Genomic DNA, 18,286 nt, shown 5'->3' with positions numbered 1-18,286 from the left:
CACTTCTGTGAAATCCCACCGTGGCGTGGTCCCTCGGAAACCAAGCCCCCCTCCTCCTTCCTCCGCTGCGCCAGTTAGAAAGCAAAGCGCACTTCGCACATGCGCAGTAGGGAACCGGCTATGAAGCCAAAAGGCTTCCCTTGCCAAGAATGGCGGCGGCAGCACCCGAGAGCCAATCCAAAAATCTGCTGGGGTGCCGACATTGCGGGATCCCTGGATCCCTGGACAGGTAAGTGTCCTAAATATTAAAAGTCAGCAGCTACAGTATTTGTGCAACTCTGCTTTAATTTAGCAGCCCCCTCCTCTTCTATGGATACAGCAGCATACTAGAAAAATAAATATTGAGTACATGCCCAATATAAGCCACACGTGTACAGGTTTTACAAAATACGCTAGACAGACAAAAATTACAAAAAAGTCCAAGTACTTAGGAGAGAAGTTGATTTGCTTATTTGTTTTCGAACAAAATAGATTTTTACATTTTAAAATAAAAGTCATTCTAAAAAAGCAAGAAATTTTATTTACATTTTTGTTTAACACCTTTTTCCTTCTCAAATTCAGAAATCTGATGGAGAATATTCAGTAAATTCCCAGGCAAAGCCTTGTTGGCAGCTGAATGAGTGTTCTGTGCTTTGTCATTCCCTTCTGTTCCATCTTGTTGAGATCTTCCGCTGACGTGGGCAGTTTGTAGAGAAGACCGACTGCTACTTGAACTATGCCTTCTTTCTGTGATGTCATGTTCTGATCGATACTTACTCTGAAAAGAGTCCGACTTGCTTCTGCAAGGTTTTTGTGTTTCTTCACGTCGATTAGAGGAATACATTTTCTCTTTCCCTTCTGGTCTTTTTTGGCACGAATCCGTAGAATCTCTCCTTTCAGACTTATACTTACTAACTGAAGCTGTACTGTAGGACAAGGCACTGCTGGCCTGAGTCTTTACACTGCTGTAAGAATCTCTTGAATCTTCAGACCTACCTCCCCCAGGATCCATACATTCCAAGGAAGAGGAGGACAAGGAACGATACCTAGTTTTGCCATCTATAGATCTACGTTGACTAGGTCTATCCCTTTCTTCATAACCTCTACGACTGTCTACTTTGAGAAATGAGGCAGAGGTGTCTGCAGGAGGGGTACATATTTCCTCTTGGTTTTGGGGTGGCACATTAGAAGAAGGCTTCTTTGAGTGACTGGATGATTTTGAATGCTTTCTACGTCTCTTCCTCTTTTTTTGTTTTTTATGGCTGTCAGAAGAAGTATCTGAGGAAGAAGAGTCTGAAGAAGAACTACTTGAAGACAAAGATGAAGATCTTCTTTTGCGTTTCTTCTTTCTATCACCAAAGCAATTAAAAAGCTTAGTAACCAACATTTTTTTTTTTTAAAACATGCTCAAACTTAAAAGATCCCCAGCTAAAAGACTAAGAATACCTCAGAAATACAAACATTGGATCTCTAAATATATAAACTACAGCTATCAACTCTGTATTTATTATTACTACTAGGTTTAAAAAAAAAAAAAAAAAACTTAAAATGTTAAAAGGGGAAAGTTTCAAAAAATAAAAAACACCACACACGTCATACCTGCAGCCCTGATCCTTCTTTTCTAGGCTGCCCTATAGCTCCTAGCCTCTCCCTCTTGCCAAGTGCCCCCACAGCTTGCTCTGGGGATACCAAAGCAGGCTCGCTCCCAAGCTGCTGCTCTGCAATGGCTCCCACTGCTGTCTCAGCCAAAGAGGGAGGGAGGGTCCCCTGAGAGCCGAGGCTCTCTTGCACATCGCTGGACTGCGATGGGGCTCAGGTAAGTATTGAGTAATGCATGAAGGTAAAAACTGAGTCTTTAGAACCACTTTAACATTAACCTTTAGAGGGAAGTATTTCTAAAAATAGCAATTCTTGTAAATATCAGACACCAACATTGCTTCTGTTTCCGGCTTTGCAGCTCCTTCCTAACAAGCTAGTAGGATAGCTAGTCTATCATGGAAATAGGCCAACATTGAAGCATGTCAGGAGGCAAAGGGTGTGACAACACCAGTAGTAAAAACTTTAGTCTGTAAACCGCTTTGCAGAGCACCCCAGGTTTTGGAGTTCTGGTATGCTCTTATTGGGTATGCATTTACACCAGATGCTACTGAAAGTGACTCTGTCACGGGGAAAGATATCTTAAATAATTACTTGCGTACACTTTAAAACGAAGGTGTCCCTACTGCCAGTAGCAGTAAAATGGAGGAGCATTTCAGTAATGGGAAGAGATCCCAGGGAAAGTTGGTATAGAGTGACCCCAGACAGTATTCTGTATAAACAAAACCTAATTTTATTGGACTCAAAGTATTAGTCAAAACAATGAAATGTTGCAACCCTCCAAACACCAAAATAATGTTAAAATTATACACACACACGGCCCATAGGCACGACATAAGTTGGAACACGTAAATTTGTCCTCTATTCAGGAAGGGATATTTAACTAATTGCTGTAGGGATTTGAATTGTGTAAATAAGTTCCGTACAGTTCCCCCTTTGGTGGTGTCGGGTGAGGGCATGCTGGTCTAACAAATAGATGAAGCGTGTAGCAGACACTTAGGGGGTTAATGTTGGGACTATGCATCTGATAATATAGAAGTTGGTTACTGGAGCCAAAAAGTTCAGTCTGCAGCTGTACTTGCTCTGGAGGAGCCCGAGTCATGCATGAATGTGTTCTGAGTTGGCCGGCTCAGACAGTGTGCGGAGTGAAGCTGGGCTACAGGTCTGTAGTAGGCACAAAGATGTCTGTTAGAGGGAGTGTATGAGTGTTAGTCGACTTAGTTGAGCATACACCGGTTGTGGAGGAGCTGCAGCCACTCTCAGTGAAATCTTTCTGGCTTCATGCACTGCCCATTGGCCCTGTGTTCCTAGATTACTGGGTTTGCCGCTGTGCACCCCCCATGGCCTCTGAAGCACAGCGTCTCACAGTGCGAGGGTGAAGGAACTCAGCAGCTCTAGGAAACAAGACTATTACAGGAGCGGAACCTGAAGCTGAGAACACTATGGATCAGGGGGAACCCAGTAATCTAGGAACACTGTGCTGACAGGCAGTGCATGCAGTCGGGAAGATTTCACTGAGAGCGGCCGTGGTTCCTCCACAACCTGCGTATGCTCAACTAACTGTAAGACATCTAACGCTCATGCACTGCCTCTAACAGGCTCAGACAGTCACTGTCTGAGCCGGCCAACTCAGCACACATTCATGCACGACTCTGGCTCCTCCAGAGTAAGTACAGCTGCAGACTGAACTTTTTGGCTCCAGTGACCAATTGCTATCTTATCAGATGCATAGTCCCAATAATAATCCTCTAAGTGTCTGCTACACGCTCCATCTAATTGTTAGACCAGCATCCCCTCACCCGACTAAACCGAAGGGGAAACTGTACGGAGCTTATTTACATTTAACTAAAGTGTTATTGTAATACTCATTCAAATAACCTCTGCAGCAATTAGTTCTAATTGAACAAGTTTGTCACTACTCCCTAGGGATACAAGATTGATACTGCTCAGTTGAGAAAATCTCTCGTCTGATACCCCTTCTTGAATAGAGGACAAATTTACTCGTTCAACTTATGTTGTGCCCATGGGCCGTGTGTGCATAATGTTATCTAATAACGTTATTTTGGTGTTAGGTGGAGGGTTGCAACATTTCTTTGTTTTGACCTTATTACTTTGAGTCCAATAAAATTAGATTTTTTTTTTGATACAGCATACTGTCTGGGGTCACTTTATACCAACTATCCCTGGGAACTCTTCCCACTATTCAAATGCATGCAATTTCACTGGTATGTATACCCACCCCCATTGTTACGGAAACAAATGTTTAAAGAAATCCCACTTTTATTCCCCTGAACTAAGGGTGAGTCTTCATTTCTTTGCTGATTATATGTAAAATAGAGGAGGGTTGCAGAGTTCTTAGATTTTACATGAGATGTAAGTTAATCTGAGGTTTTGTTCTTAACAAATCAGTTGGTGTGCCATATGCACATTTTTTATAGCAGGACTGACATACATACATACAATCTTTATTGTGTCGGAAATGTAAATAGAGCGACATTGGGAGTTTCTCACATAGATGCACAATTGGGTGGACACCAAGCAACTTAAGCAACACAGCTGGCACTGCCAGATTTTTTTGTATGTGGTGCATAGCTAATCACCTCATTTACAAGGGTGCAGATGCTCCTACAGCATTAAAGCGGTAGTAAAGTCTCTTGCTTCATTTCAAAAAAAAAAATGGTCCCCCGTGCAGGCTTAAGGTCATAATGTACTAGTATGCACTGCATACTAGTACATTATGACACACTTGCCTGCAGACGGGCCCTCTCGTGCTGTGCTGACACAGCTCTCCTTGGTCTCCGGCGGTTTCCATCTTAGCCCGATCTTCCTTCTGGGTTCCCAATCTTCAGGCGCTTGAATGGCCGGGCCGCAGGTGACACCCCTCCCGCGCATGTGCACGGGAGTCACATTGCCGCGGCTCACAGAGCGAGCTGTAAATGTGGTCTGAGTTACACATGTGCGGGGGGCATTTATGACAGAAGAGACCACTAAGGTCTCTTCTGCTATAAACAGCTTGCCTGTCAGCAGATTTTTAATTCCAAGAGTTTACTGCCACTTTAATGAGGCATTTGTTTTAGCATTCATCACTGTCTGGAGCTGCCTACAGGCAGCCTATGTATACACAGCTCGGAGCACAGAAAGTGTGCATTCAGGGCTGAACATCGCCTCTGCATACCCGTCAAACATTACTGTGGATGCAAGTCGGTACAGCAGCTGCATCTGTATACATTTACATAAGCTGCCAGCATGCAGCTCTGGGTGACAACAGGCACATAAACAAATGCCCCATTTATACCGTACAGGCCTCTGTGCCCATGTGAATGAGGCCCATAGATAGACTGATACCCTGGGTCTAACTAGTGTATATTAGACAACTTCACCTTTAGTACATTTTTAGTTAATTTCATTAAGCTTCAATAAAGTGAAAAACAAAAAACAAACCTGTAATAAAGTGCGTTTCGTTCAGAAAATGCTGATAGGTCAGTTTAGGGGAAATATACAGCCCAACAGCCACTTGGCTGCTACATTAGAATGAATGTCTAAAGGAAGATACACCATCAATAGGTGCTACAGACAAACCTTTGCTTGGACCCTCCGTACCAAGTTTAAATATCTGTACCTTTTCTCTTCTTTTAGAAGTTTACGCAGTTTTTCTGCACTCGTTTCTATTTTCTTTTCTTTGGCCTTCTCTTCCTTCTCATCAGATTTCTCTCTTTTATCCAAAGATTTCTTTTTTTAAATTCAATCATCAAAAACATATTATTGACATTAAAATATAACAGCCAATATTTACAAGTTCCCACAATTCATAAAATAAAAAAAGACAGTGTGTCATTGTTTAAACATGCAAAACACACAAAAAATATAGGATAGATGTAAGACAACATAGCGCATAATTTCATAAAGTGCGAGAGAGACCGATACATAAATTCCCAGTTAATAGTTAAGAAAACAATCAATTTTTTGCACCCATTGGCACGCAAGCATGAAAGTACACAAGTACCAGTGTGTGCAGACAGGGTAGCATCAGCAAACCCATAAGATTAACAGTTACAAAGTTTTATAGGTTGTCAACAGAAAATTGAAAGTAGAGATAATATATTTCATACAAACCAGTTTACATAATCCAGGTCCAATACAGTTGATAGTTTTGAAATCGCAGTCCAGTTGCAATAGGGTAGAGCAATAATGGATATTCACAGCACCAACAGTTCAGAGCAGAGGGAGACACATGCATAAAGACATATAATCAGTATTACAAGATAAAACATTCTTACATGATTAAGAAAAATCACATTTACAATTGATAGAATGAAAAGAATGGATTGAAAATGACATTAAAGCATCTGTCTATTGCCAGTTTAGTTTTGTCTACTGTACTGCTTACTGTATGTAGCAGTGTAGAATCCTTGAGTGTGCCATTTACCCTAGGTTCCAAAACTTAGCTGCATCCCATACCCCTGTGAATGGGGATATACGATTCAGCTTTATTTACACAGTTAGGAATTGAAGCAGCACATGGATGCGTACTATATGGGTGTAGTCTGCATGCCTGATGCCACTGAAGACAAGCTGTCCCTATATACAGATAAAGGATGCAGCTAAGGACACTGCCATTCCACTGCATTGTGTCTTCTTAATGGGTAAAATTAGGGTTAATTCTTTAAACTTCTGAATAAATGTCATGTAACAGCAGTGCAAATGGTGCACCTATTTGTCATTTGCTTGAAGAGAAAGAACAGAAAATAAAGGATCACCTGTATACACTGTCGCACTTTGTTCAATGCCTCCTCAGCGTCTGTAAAGGTATTGTCTATAGTCAAAGCTTTACTATAGTAACCCTCGGCATTCATAGGTTTATCTTCTTCTTCAAGCCTAAAGTTAAGATGTATCAAACGTTAATGTTTACACTGACTAAATGAGAAACGGATACAGCCAAATACACTTAATTTAAAACTTGGTATGCATAAAAATTTTCAGAATACACTCCGAACATGCCAGGAAAGAAATGTACCATTACATTTAAAATAACTCTTAGATTGCAAGCTCTAAGGAACAGGGCCCTCTGATTCCTACTGTATTAAAGTGTATTGTATTTGTACTGTCTAAGCTCTAGTTGTAAAGCGCTATGTAAAACTGTTGGCGCTATATAAATCCTGTATAATAATAATAACTATTATACCCACACTTTCTATGTGTATTTATAAAACATCTAGTAACGGTCAAGGGTGGAGAGAAAGGGGAGTGAACAGAATGTCAACTAATTCTTCTTGTTCTGGCTGTCCAGTTCTAGTCGACCCAATAGTAGCAAGGCCAATTAAAAATACAGAACAGTGGTACTCAACCTCCAATCCTTGAGTGCTACATACAAACCAGGATTTTGAAATAAGGGAAAAACATTTTTACTTTGTGAACCACACTTAATTCACTATTGTCCTAATAAGAGCCCAACAAGAGAAACCAAGACAAAAAGAAAACCTATAAGCATTACACAGCCAATCTGCAGAACCTTTAATCAAAGCTTAGAGAATATACACTATATTGTCAAAAGTATTGTGACGCCTGCCTTTACAAGCACATCAGCCTTAACGTCATCCTAGTCTTAGTCTGTAGGATTCAATATTGAGTTGGCCCACTCTTTGGAGCTATAACAGCTCCAACTCTTCTGGGAAGGCTGTCCACAAGGTTTAGGAGTGTGTCTATGGGAATGTTTGACCATTCTTCCAGAAGCGCATTTGTGAGGTCAGGCACTGATGTGGGCGAGGCCTATAATTCATCCCAAAGGTGTTCTATCGGGTTGAGGTCAGGACTCTGCACAGGCCAGTCAAGCTCCTCCACCCCTAACTCGCTCATCCATATCTTTATGGACCTTGCTTTGTGCACTGGTGCGCAGTCATGTCGGAACAGGAAGGGGCCATCCCCAAACTATTCCCACAATGTTGGGAGCATGAAATTGTCCAAAACATCTTAGTATGCCGATACTTTAAGGGTTCCCTTCACTGGAACTAAGGGGCCAAGGCCAACCCCTGAAAAACCAACCCCCACACCATAATCCTCCCTCCACCAAATGATTTGGACCAGTGTACAAAGCAAGGTCAATAAAGACATGGATGAGCGAGTTTGGGGTGGAGGAACTTGGCTAGCCTGCACCTCACCCCGATAGAACACCTTTGGGATAATTTAGAGAGGAGACTGCGAGCCAGACCTTCTTGTCCAACATCAGTGCCTGACCTCACAAATGCGCTTCTTGAAGAATGGTCAAACTTGACCATAGACACACTTCTAAACCTTGTGGACAGCCTTCCCAGAAGAGTTGAAGCCGTTATGGCTGCAAGGGGTGGGCCAACTGAGTATTGATCCCTAGGGAATAAGACTAGGATGCCACTAAAGTTCATGTGCGTGCAAAAAAGGCAGGCATCCCAATACTTTTGACAACTGCATTGCATCCTAGCACAATATGTGAAACTTACCTACAAACTGCAGCCATCCTCACCCGTCTTTAAGGGCCCGCGGACTCCAGCTGTGTGACTGACCGATGCAGCGGGACGTCACTCCCGCGCATGTGCGTGGGAGCCGCCGGTCACGGCACATGGCTCTGAAGAGACGGCATGGGCTGCCATTCCTTCAGAGCCCATGCGCCGATGAAGTCATCGGCGCAGTAGACAGTATATCCTAAACAGTGCACGTTTAGGAGATATTTACAGTACCTATAGGTAAGCCTTATCTATAGGTACAAACATTATAGGAAAGTTTACTTCCTCTTTAAAGCGGTATTAAACCTCAAACCAAAAGATGTATACATTGCGCCTTAAGAATCAGATGCATTCATTTTCTTTTAGGCTTTCCCCCCCCCCTCTCGGTTTTCACCTGGTGATCTGGTCAATAACACATTTCCTGTATTAGTGAGACACTACTCTGGATGAAGAAGCACAAGGGGCATATTCAGACAGCAGCATTGTCATTCTGGGGGAGGGGAGGGTTAGCTGTGCAAGTAGATTTAGATACACTAACAAATTGAAGCTGAACTCCAGCTAAGGCCCGGTTCACACTGGGGTGAGCACGTCGCATGCCCAGTTCACACTTCGGGAGCACATCCCGCATGATGTGTATATATATTAATAATAAAAAAAAAAAAAAAATTGGTTCCCTACGAGAGCCGTCTTAACTGGTCCGACATTGAAAAAGGTTCTTGCACTACTTTGGTCCTACTTCAGCCCATTTAATATCATAGAAGTCGGATCAAAGTCAGATCATCATCTTAACTGATCTGACTTTGGTATTGTGGCTTGTGCTCTATGGATCTGGAGGGGAAACCCCACGCCAAAATAATAAAACAAAAAACTGCGTGGGTTCCCAGGGGCAGGGGGTACGCGCGTACCTTGCACCTCCACTCATGTACACAAAAGAAAAAAAGTGTCAATAATGAATAAAAACCAGTGTCTTCTCCCTCCGGTTCTTCTCGCTGCACTGATGTTTTCTTCCTCTCCCGGTTCTTCCTCCAGTTCTTCTCCCAACGCTAGCTGCCTCTGTTTCATCTCCCAGCGTGTGCCATTACTTGTATAGCCATGGGGCGTGGCCACCCGGTGATGTCATTCGGAGGCCCACCACTTGTGACATTACCGCCCGGGCATGATGTGGCGTGACATCACAAGGGGCGGGGCCTCCGAATAACATCACCGGGTGGCCACGCCCCAGTGACTATATTAAGTAAGGGCACACGACTGGAGCCAATGCAACAGCGGGAGCTAGCATCAGAAGAACTAGAGGAAGAACCGGCAGGGGAAGAAGACAGCAGAGAGAGAAGAACCGGTAGAGGAAGAAGACAGCAGCGCAGCGAGAAGTATCGAAAGAAGAAGACGACAACATGCTGGAGCCACTTTCATAAAGGACTTTGTCAAAAACTTGTGTACTGGTTTTATTTATATTTTTGACATTTTTTTTGGGGTGAATGAGTAGGGGTATAGTCCCCACACATAGGGTGGGGGGACGGGGATCTGGGCCCCCCCCCCCCTTTGTTAAAGGGGGCCTCCAGATTCCGATAAGTCCCCCTGCCCGCAGACCCCGACAACCACCGCCCAGGGTTGTCGGGAAGAAGCCCTTGTCCCCAAGGTGCTTTGGCCTGGAGGGCAAGCCCCCCTGCACCAAAGCATCCACCCCCCCCTATGTTGAGGGCATGTGGCCTGGTATGGCCCAGGAGGGCCACGCTTACTCGTTCCCCCCCCCCCCCCTCCTGACCTGCGTCCTTGGATAAGGGTCTGTGGAACCCCACGTTTTTTGTTTTTTTTAATATAAGTTTGGCGTGGAGTCCCCTCCTCAAGATTCAGACCAGACTCAAAGGGCCTGGTATTGTCAGATCAAAGTCGGATCGCGTTTATTGAAGTCGGACATGAAGTCATACCAGTGTGAACCTGGCCTCTTTATAAGCAGTTACAGCAACAGTTTTCTTTTCTTTTGGGATAAAGGTTTTACATAAATAAAAGTTGTTCATTGCAAGAACCCCTGCTGGTGCTAAAGTGTTTGTCTCATCCCTGTAACCAAATCATCATTAGGAGAGCTTGTTATTTAGAAAAACAACAGACTTGCTGGCTGGATCACCAGATGAAAATAAGGAAGCCTAAAAAGAAAACTAAATTCAGCCACCACATCCAGGAATTGGTAAACTACTATATAATAAATGTTTGCTTTTGGGGTTAATACCACTTTAATTATCAAGCAGTAGTGTTTCTCAGTGGACTCTTAGGCTGGGTTCACACATAGGCGGCCACGGGTTCAGTGTGGGAGTCCCTTGCTGTTCTATTCACTGGTTCAGGTGCGATTCAGGTGCAAATTTTTTACCGGAAATGGCACCTGAACCGGACCCAAGATCGCACAGGACCCTTTTCAAAACTGCACCGCAGCCGTTCCGCACATGTGAACCGGCTCCATTGAAAGGCGGTCCGATTCACAGGTGCACACGAAATGGATGCGGTTTAAAATGCATCCAATTTGCATATATGTGAACCGAGCCTTATAAAAGAATTTTATGGTAATAACTAAAATCATCTTTTTGCAAAACCTCCGCTTCAGCATTTCTTTAACCGCTTCCGGATCAGCCGCCGCAGTTATACTGTGGCAGGTTGGCTCCCCCGCGCGAGCTGTCGTAGCTGTAAGTCAACTCTTTAAGATGCTTTAGAAGGCGCGCACAAAACCGCTGGGCACCCGCGATCGCTCACGACAAAGCGAGAACCGGGATCTCCCCTAGTATGTCCCATCCCCCCCCCCCCCCCCCAGTTAGAACACACCCAGGGAACACAGTTAACCCCTTGATCACCCCCTAGTAGGGGTACTGAAATGAATCCCTGCATCGTATTTCGGGTGTTCCCGATGCGGCATCAATGCATACGACCAGAAAAACAGATTGCCGGGTGACGTCATCCCGACTTGCCCCGCCCCTCCCGGGACAGCGCTCCGAGTGTATAGTTGTTAAAATTTCTGTGTTTTAATAAATCCGTGTTACAATCAATGAAGTGACCCGCTGTATGTGCTTTTTAAAAAAATATGCAACTTCATACCTCATTTCTCAGTGTGTTTACAATACATGCCGCTCATGTGACTGCCCGGCCCGCCTCTCCTCTCACGTCTCACCTGACGTCAGCAGGGAATTCTCAGCCCCGCCCGCCTCTCTTCTGATAGCTACAGCCAGCGGGCGGGGCTGAGGACTCTCCAATGACATCAGGAGAGACGTGAGAGGAGAAAGGTGGGCTGGGCGGTCACATGAGCAGCATGTATTGTGCACACACTGAGAAATGAGGTATGAAGCTGAATATTTTTTTTAAAAACACATACAGCGGGGCACTTGATTGTAACATGGGATTTATTAAAGCACAGTAATTTTAACAGTGAGTACAAATGTGTTTGTACTCTTACACCTCATATACGCCCCCTGCTGACAGTTCTCCGGCTTCCCTTTGCACATTCCACTGTGTTAACTCCTAGTACGGGGAAGCCAGGGAACTGTCCGCACAGAGACAGTACAGGGAACTTAACAGGGCTGTTTGTCAGCTGTGGATTGTAATCCCTCCTGACCTTCCAGCAGCAATGTGTGTGAATGCCTATACCCTGTAGTGCACTTTTTAAGGGAGTGAGGTTATTTTTAATTCAAAGCGGAGTTCCAGTCAATTTTGAAGTGGTTAATCCTCTAAAAAAAATTTACCTCAATAATACTTCAGATTAAAAGAGAAAGTAAACCCTGATGGGTTTTACTTCCTCTTTATTTCACTGCAAAGTTAAAGCATAATGGGCTACTATGCATCGCATAGTAGCCCATTATGTGCCACTTACCTGAAAACAAAGCCTGTGATGTCACCGCTGGCTGGAAGCGTCCATCTTCAGTCCTCTAACGGGGCCGCGGACTTCAGTTCTGACTGTCCGAAGTCACGCGACGTCACTCCGCGCATGCGTGCGGGAGCCGCCAGTCTTGGCGCCTTCCTTTTAGAAATGGCACGATCGTGCCCTTTCTAAAGTGCGCTTGCGCCGATGACGTTGGTGCAAACGTATATTGTAAATATCTCCTACACCGTGCAGGTTTAGGAGATATTTCCAACTCCTACAGGTAAGCCTTAATATAGACTTACCTGTAGGTAAAAGTGGATGTACAGGGTTTACAACCACTTTAACGTGATCTGGCCTAAAACCCTTTCTAAGGCGACAACAGTGTTACATAGTTACATAGTTACATAGTAGGTGAGGTTGAAAAAAGACACAAGTCCATCAAGTCCAACCTATGTGTGTGATTATGTGTCAGTATTACATTACATATCCCTGTATATTGCAGTCATTCAGGTGATTATCTAATAGTTTCTTGAAGCTATCAATGCTCCCCGCTGAGACCACCGCCTGTGGAAGGGAATTCCACATCCTTGCCGCTCTTACAGTAAAGAACCCTCTACGTAGTTTAAGGTTAAACCTCTTTTCTTCTAATTGTAATGAGTGGCCACGAGTCTTATTAAACTCTCTTCTGCGAAAAAGTTTTATCCCTATTGTGGGGTCACCAGTACAGTATTTGTAAATTGAAATCATATCCCCTCAAGCGTCTCTTCTCCAGAGAGAATAAGTTCAGTGCTCGCAACCTTTCCTCATAACTAAGATCCTCCAGACCCTTTATTAGCTTTGTTGCCCTTCTTTGTACTCGCTCCATTTCCAGTACGTCCCTCCTGAGGACTGGTGCCCAGAACTGGACAGCATACTCCAGGTGCGGGCGGACCAGAGTCTTGTAGAGCGGGAGAATTATCGTTTTATCTCTGCAGTTGATCCCCCTTTTAATGCATGCCAATATTCTGTTTGCTTTATTAGCAGCAGCTTGGCATTGCATGCCGTTGCTGAGCCTATCATCCACTAGGACCCCCAAGTCCTTTTCCATCCTAGATTCCCCCAGAGGTTCTCCCCCCAGTGTATAGATTGCATTCATATTTTTGACACCCAAATGCATTATTTTACATTTTTCTACATTGAACCTCATTTGCCATGTAGTCGCCCACCCCATTAATTTGTTCAGGTCTTTTTGCAAGATTTCCACATCCTGCGGAGAAGTTATTGCCCTGCTTAGCTTAGTATCGTCTAGTGTTAGCTTAGTGTTAAAGGGCAGGCAACTTGTAGTCTTTGCAAGCACATGTTCTTACACAGATGTTCCTGTACAGCTCCCATAAATCTTAGGAGCAGGCTGTACATAAAGCCTTGGCTCTTGCCCAAGTGAATATTGAGCCCTCTTGCCTGCCACTGTTGAGGATGTCATTCCACTGTCTAATGCCATAATGTAGGTGGGAAGTAGAGGATCTAGCGTTTGAGAGTTGAATGCCAGAGGTGGGTTTAATCTGGACTTGGACAGAAGTTGAGGCCCCATTTAAAAGCATTGGCCTAAGATTTAAGGTGCTTGATTGGACTCGATTTGAAAAACTAAACAGGTGTTTCCATGCACCATAATATGTATGCAATTCAGCACTGTCACCATCTTTAGATCAGGTCAATATCAACTTACAGAAAGGCAAAAGTTGGCACATTGATCAGAATTAATGGTCTGCCTTTATTCCTTTAGCTATACCGATCATGGGCAATACCCTTAATGTTTTCTTCCTCCGGCTCTAGTGTGCAAGGCCCGTGGTTATTTATGAAGCAATTTTAGGATAAAAGCCCCCATCTATTACTCAGCTGTGGTAAAACCTTCATATCATTTCATTTTTGGTCAATTTCAAAATAACAAAGTCAACAAAAAAAAAAAAGAAGAAAAAAAAAAAAAAAAAAAAAAAAGGGTGCTTACTGTCTCCCTCTTTCCACAAGGGTTTGACAAAGGTATTTTCTCGCATTCCTGTGTGTAGGGCAGTTTTCTAGAGCAACTTCAAAATCATCAATTGCTTTGTTCAGACTTCCTTTTGTAGCATATCTTTGAAAAGAAAAACATTTTAGAAACATTATTTCAGCACCAGATGCTATTATGTACTTGATAAATAATAGGCTAATTTATCAATGCATTAAAAAAATGTCACCCAATTAAATAGTGCATTGAGGCCAGCTTGTAAGCTGGAGATCCTGTAAGGATGTTATTTCACTGCAAAGCTTTGTGATATATGCAAAACACTGAAATTTTACTTATCCCAAACTCTATATCATTTAAAAATGGGCTAAAAGTAAGCGTCCCAACACTGAATTTTTGTAGTAGAAAAAGTACTAAAACTGCTGATGGTTGTTTGTAACATGGAAAACTCCTTGTGACCTGGCATAGCACTACCCCATCTTCCCACATTCCACCCTTCATTAATGTCTGAGCTCTGTCTGACTTGTCTGCCCCATTAGGTCTCATGCACACTGGATGTTATAAAAACAGCAGTAACTTTGCAGCGAGTTTTTCAGCGTTTTAGCTTTTTTTCCAATGGGATCAAAAACGTTAAAAAATGCTGGTGAGCCGCATTTGAGTGTTTAACCATTTTGGCCGAATTTTGAACGGAATGGGCCTAATTCTGGCCAATCCACAATCCATTAAAGAACCTGCTGACTAGCGGGCTTAACGCCAGTGGTTGCTATTAAAAAAAAAAAAAAAAGTGACAAGGCCGCCATCTGAACTTTTACTCTCCTGCAGAAACTCCAAGATGGCCGATATGCTTGCAGACACCTTCTTCGTGTCTAACCATGAACAGAAAACTTTCCAAAACTTAACAAATGGCTTGGGTCACTTTCTACTGGAAAGAATCATATTCACTGCCCTGTCTGAGAGCCCCTCAGACACCATGCCGACAAATTCAGGCTCTGTAGTTTTGGCAACAGGACTGAGCCCCGAGACAGCAGATCCTCCCTCTCAGGCAGCATGGGGGGGTTCTGCCGCCAGGCATACAAGTGTGAAACAAACAAACTTTCAGGACCAGGGGAAGAAGTTTAAAAGGGGGAAAGGCATAGCATAGGCGAAATGCCCACTTTTGAGCAAAGACATCTATCCCCTTGGCCCCCCCTTCTCTTGCCAGGAGAAGTACACTGGAACCTTGGCATTTGCCTTGCTGGTAAATAAATCCACCTCTGGAAGGCCCCACTTCCCCGCTCCTAGCTGGAAGATGTCCTTGTTCAGTAATCATTCTGATTCACGCACTTGGTGTCGAAAGTCAGCCAGATGATTGTCCACTCCCTTTAGGTGGACTGTGGATATTGAACACAGGTTTACCTTGACCAAGGAAAAAATGGCGCTCGCCAACCTGATTAAGGACGGATACCGCGTCCCCTCCATTTGTTTATATACGAGACCACCACCACACTATCCGAGAGGACTTGTACATGGTGATAGAGCTGCACGATTAATTGTCAAGAATCATTAATCGCAATTTTTTCCCGTTGTGATCTTGACAAAGGGTTTCCCGATCTTTGGTATGCAGAGAAATTTCTCTCTGCTCTCAGCAATCAAAAGTCAAAGTCTGGGCAGTCTGTCACTTTTAAAAACATTCTATCAGTGGAATGTTAAGTCTAAACATTGTATCAATTTGTCTTTTACATCAAAGGAATAGACGTCTGTATGTAAATTAGGAACGTTTAACCACTTAAACACTAAACCTTTTTCTGACAGTTGTTGTTTTCAAGTTAAAATCATTTTTTTTTGCTAGAAACTGCTAGACATTACTTAGAACCCGCAAACATTATATATTTTTTTTAATAGAGACCCTAGAGAATAAAATGGTGGTTGTTGCAATATTTTATGTCACACTGTATTTGCACAGTGGTCTTTCAAATGCAATTTTTTTGGAAAAAATTACTTTAATAAAATTTAAAGAAAAAAAAAAGCCAACCAGTATAGTCGTTAGCCCAAATTTTTTTTGTATAATGTGAAAGATTTTACACCGCGAGAATAGTGTTCTTTTTATTCTAAGCAAAAAAATCGTTATTCTGATTTTGGCCAGAATCATGCAGCTCTACGTGGTGATTCTTTGGCGTTTGCCCTCAGCGCTTCCCAGATTTCCTGCAACTCCCTCCAGTTGGTTGATTTTTGGGATGGTGTTTCGGCCCAGTGCCCTTGGGCTACTCTTGACCCCCAGTGGGCCCCCCATCCCCAGGCACTGGCATCCGTGGTGATACGGAAGGACACCGGAAAAGACCACTGCAGACCCTCCAAAAGTTTTCCTTTGTCCCTCCACCACCACAGAGACCTCTTGGTCGTCGAGGATAGGCGGAAGGCCCCGTCCAGAGATTGCTGTGTCCTGGTCCCAGCTTCTCAGGATATTGGCCTGGAGATACCTGAAATTGGCCCTTGTCCACGGTACTACTGGGATTGTTGCTGCTAGAACACCTAGACCCAACATGGAAGAACAGACAGATACTGACAGATTGTTCTGAAAAAAGGCTGCTGTTTTTACCTTTTCCACCTTCTCCTCCAGGACATAGACTTTCTGCGTCACAGAGTTCACTAAGAACCCTAGGTATCGCAAAGTGCGTGCCAGGGTCAGGTTTAATTTGTCTTCGTTTATCAACCACCCCAGATCTTCCAGAAAGGCGATGGCCACTTGCAGATCCCCTTGTAGTTGGAGCGAGGAGAGGCAAAAAATAAAAGGTCAAAATATGGGAGGACCGAGATCCCTTTTAGTCTCAGGGGGAATAGGTGCCGCCACTAGGACCTTCGTAAAAATCCTGGGGGAGGAGGACAACCCGAATGGCAGAGCCCTGAACTAAAGATGTCAGACCTTCTTTCCCCACTTGATTGCGACTCTCAAAACATTTTTGTGATTCTTCAGGGATCGGGATGTGCAAATACGCGCCCCTCAGATTGAGGGAAGCAATAAAAAGCAATTTGGAGGAAGAATTGATTTTGACGAAAAAAATTGTTTCCATCCAAAGCTTCTTGTAGACCACCCATCTGTTTCGTGCCTTCAAGTTCAATATTAGGCAAAATTTGCCCGATGGTTTCCGGACCATGAAAACGTGTAAATGGAAACCCTGGTTTATTTCTTGCTGTGGCACGAGAATGAGGACCCGCTGGTCTATCAGGTCGCCAATTTGGGACAAGGCTTTTTTCTTGAGGATCCCTGGGTGGAAAGGTTACAAATGTCCTTGCGGACGGAGTGCCCTTAAACTGAATTAGGTAGCCATCCCCGATTATCCTCAGTAGAGTGAAAAAAAATCCTGGATAGCCGCACTCTGGGTTGAAGACATCTTTATTGAAGTAAAAATCCAAAATACAGTCAAATGCAAGGAAATACAGGGTTGTGGAACCACTAACCACTTATTAACACGAATAAGCATCCGATGATGTGAAACGCGTTAGCGGTTCCACAACCCAGTATTTCCTTGCATTTGACTGTATTTTGGATTTTTACTTCAATAAAGATGTCTTCAACCCAGAGTGCGGCTATCCGGGATTTTCTTCACTCTACTGCAACTCTTGCAAAGCCAGCACCTGGAACAAGTTCTCACTAGGGCGGTGTCATGTCGGATCAAGGAGTGCTTGTGAGCTGCATCTCCTTTTTCCCTGATTATACTCAGTATGAATCCATTTTGCGGTAATCTTTTTCCACTGTGGGAGGAACTGCCCCAAACTCCCTCCCACAGGGACTAAGTTATTGGGAATTTGTGTTTTTTTGTTTCCCCACTGCACTGCTTCTTAGTGGCTGATCCCTTAGTAGTCTGCTCCTGCAAACACCCCCCCCCCCCCCCCGTCATCTTTCAGGGTCTGGGACATCTGATCATGAAGAGACAAGGCCTGTTCTTCCTTAAAAGCCGAACTTCAGTAATTTTCTCATCCTTCCATTGTTTTAACGTTGGATAGGAAAATTTTTTTTTCTGCCAGTAAATACCTTATACAGTTCACTTCCTGTTTCTTGTCTGGAAAAATGCCTAGGCTTATGACGACATGCACAGCTCTCTCGTGAGTTTTCCAGGAAGGGAGGGAGGATGAGTCATAAGAGGGACAATGAGAGCTTGAGGTGTGCCTCCAAGTCCAGAAAGTGAACAGGCAGCAGCTTCAGCTGCCCACAGTTAAAAATGATTACAGCCAGACTCAGTGGAGGGAGATTTCTGGTGCATATTTGGCAAGTACAGAATCACAGTATGTATAAAATAACATGTAAAGTGGTTGGAGGGAAGCTTCAGAATGGCAAAGAGGTTTTTATAAAAAATTATGTGAGCAGCCTGCAGTTCCTTTTTAATCTCCAGCGTCTTAAATCACACCCACCAAGGCATCCAACTCCTTGAGTGAGAGCCTGTATCTAGG

At 43.7% G+C, this 18,286-nt stretch overlaps 1 protein-coding gene across 2 annotated transcripts in view; it reads right to left on the bottom strand.

The window, feature by feature from the left end:
• Positions 1-497: 497 nt before the first annotated feature.
• TTC14 (tetratricopeptide repeat domain 14) overlaps positions 498-18,286 on the bottom strand; it is a 50,438-nt gene continuing 32,649 nt past the window's right edge. The window contains exons 9-12 of one of the 2 annotated variants that reach the window (XM_073626276.1): positions 13,868-13,990; positions 6,333-6,450; positions 5,195-5,304; positions 498-1,328 (exon numbers count right to left, since the gene is read on the bottom strand). In XM_073626276.1, coding sequence (XP_073482377.1) covers positions 518-1,328; positions 5,195-5,304; positions 6,333-6,450; positions 13,868-13,990 — 1,162 coding nt within the window. In that variant the 3' untranslated portion in view covers positions 498-517. Of the gene's footprint in view, positions 1,329-5,194; positions 5,305-6,332; positions 6,451-13,867; positions 13,991-18,286 lie in introns of those variants that run through there. The other variant, XM_073626277.1, reaches the window with a different exon arrangement.

This window comes from Aquarana catesbeiana, linkage group LG04 (genome assembly GCF_042186555.1).
Source record: "Aquarana catesbeiana isolate 2022-GZ linkage group LG04, ASM4218655v1, whole genome shotgun sequence".
Taxonomy (NCBI): Eukaryota; Metazoa; Chordata; class Amphibia; order Anura; family Ranidae; genus Aquarana; species Aquarana catesbeiana.
Note: the sequence above shows the minus strand (reverse complement) of the source record. Positions and strands in the feature narration are given on the sequence as shown.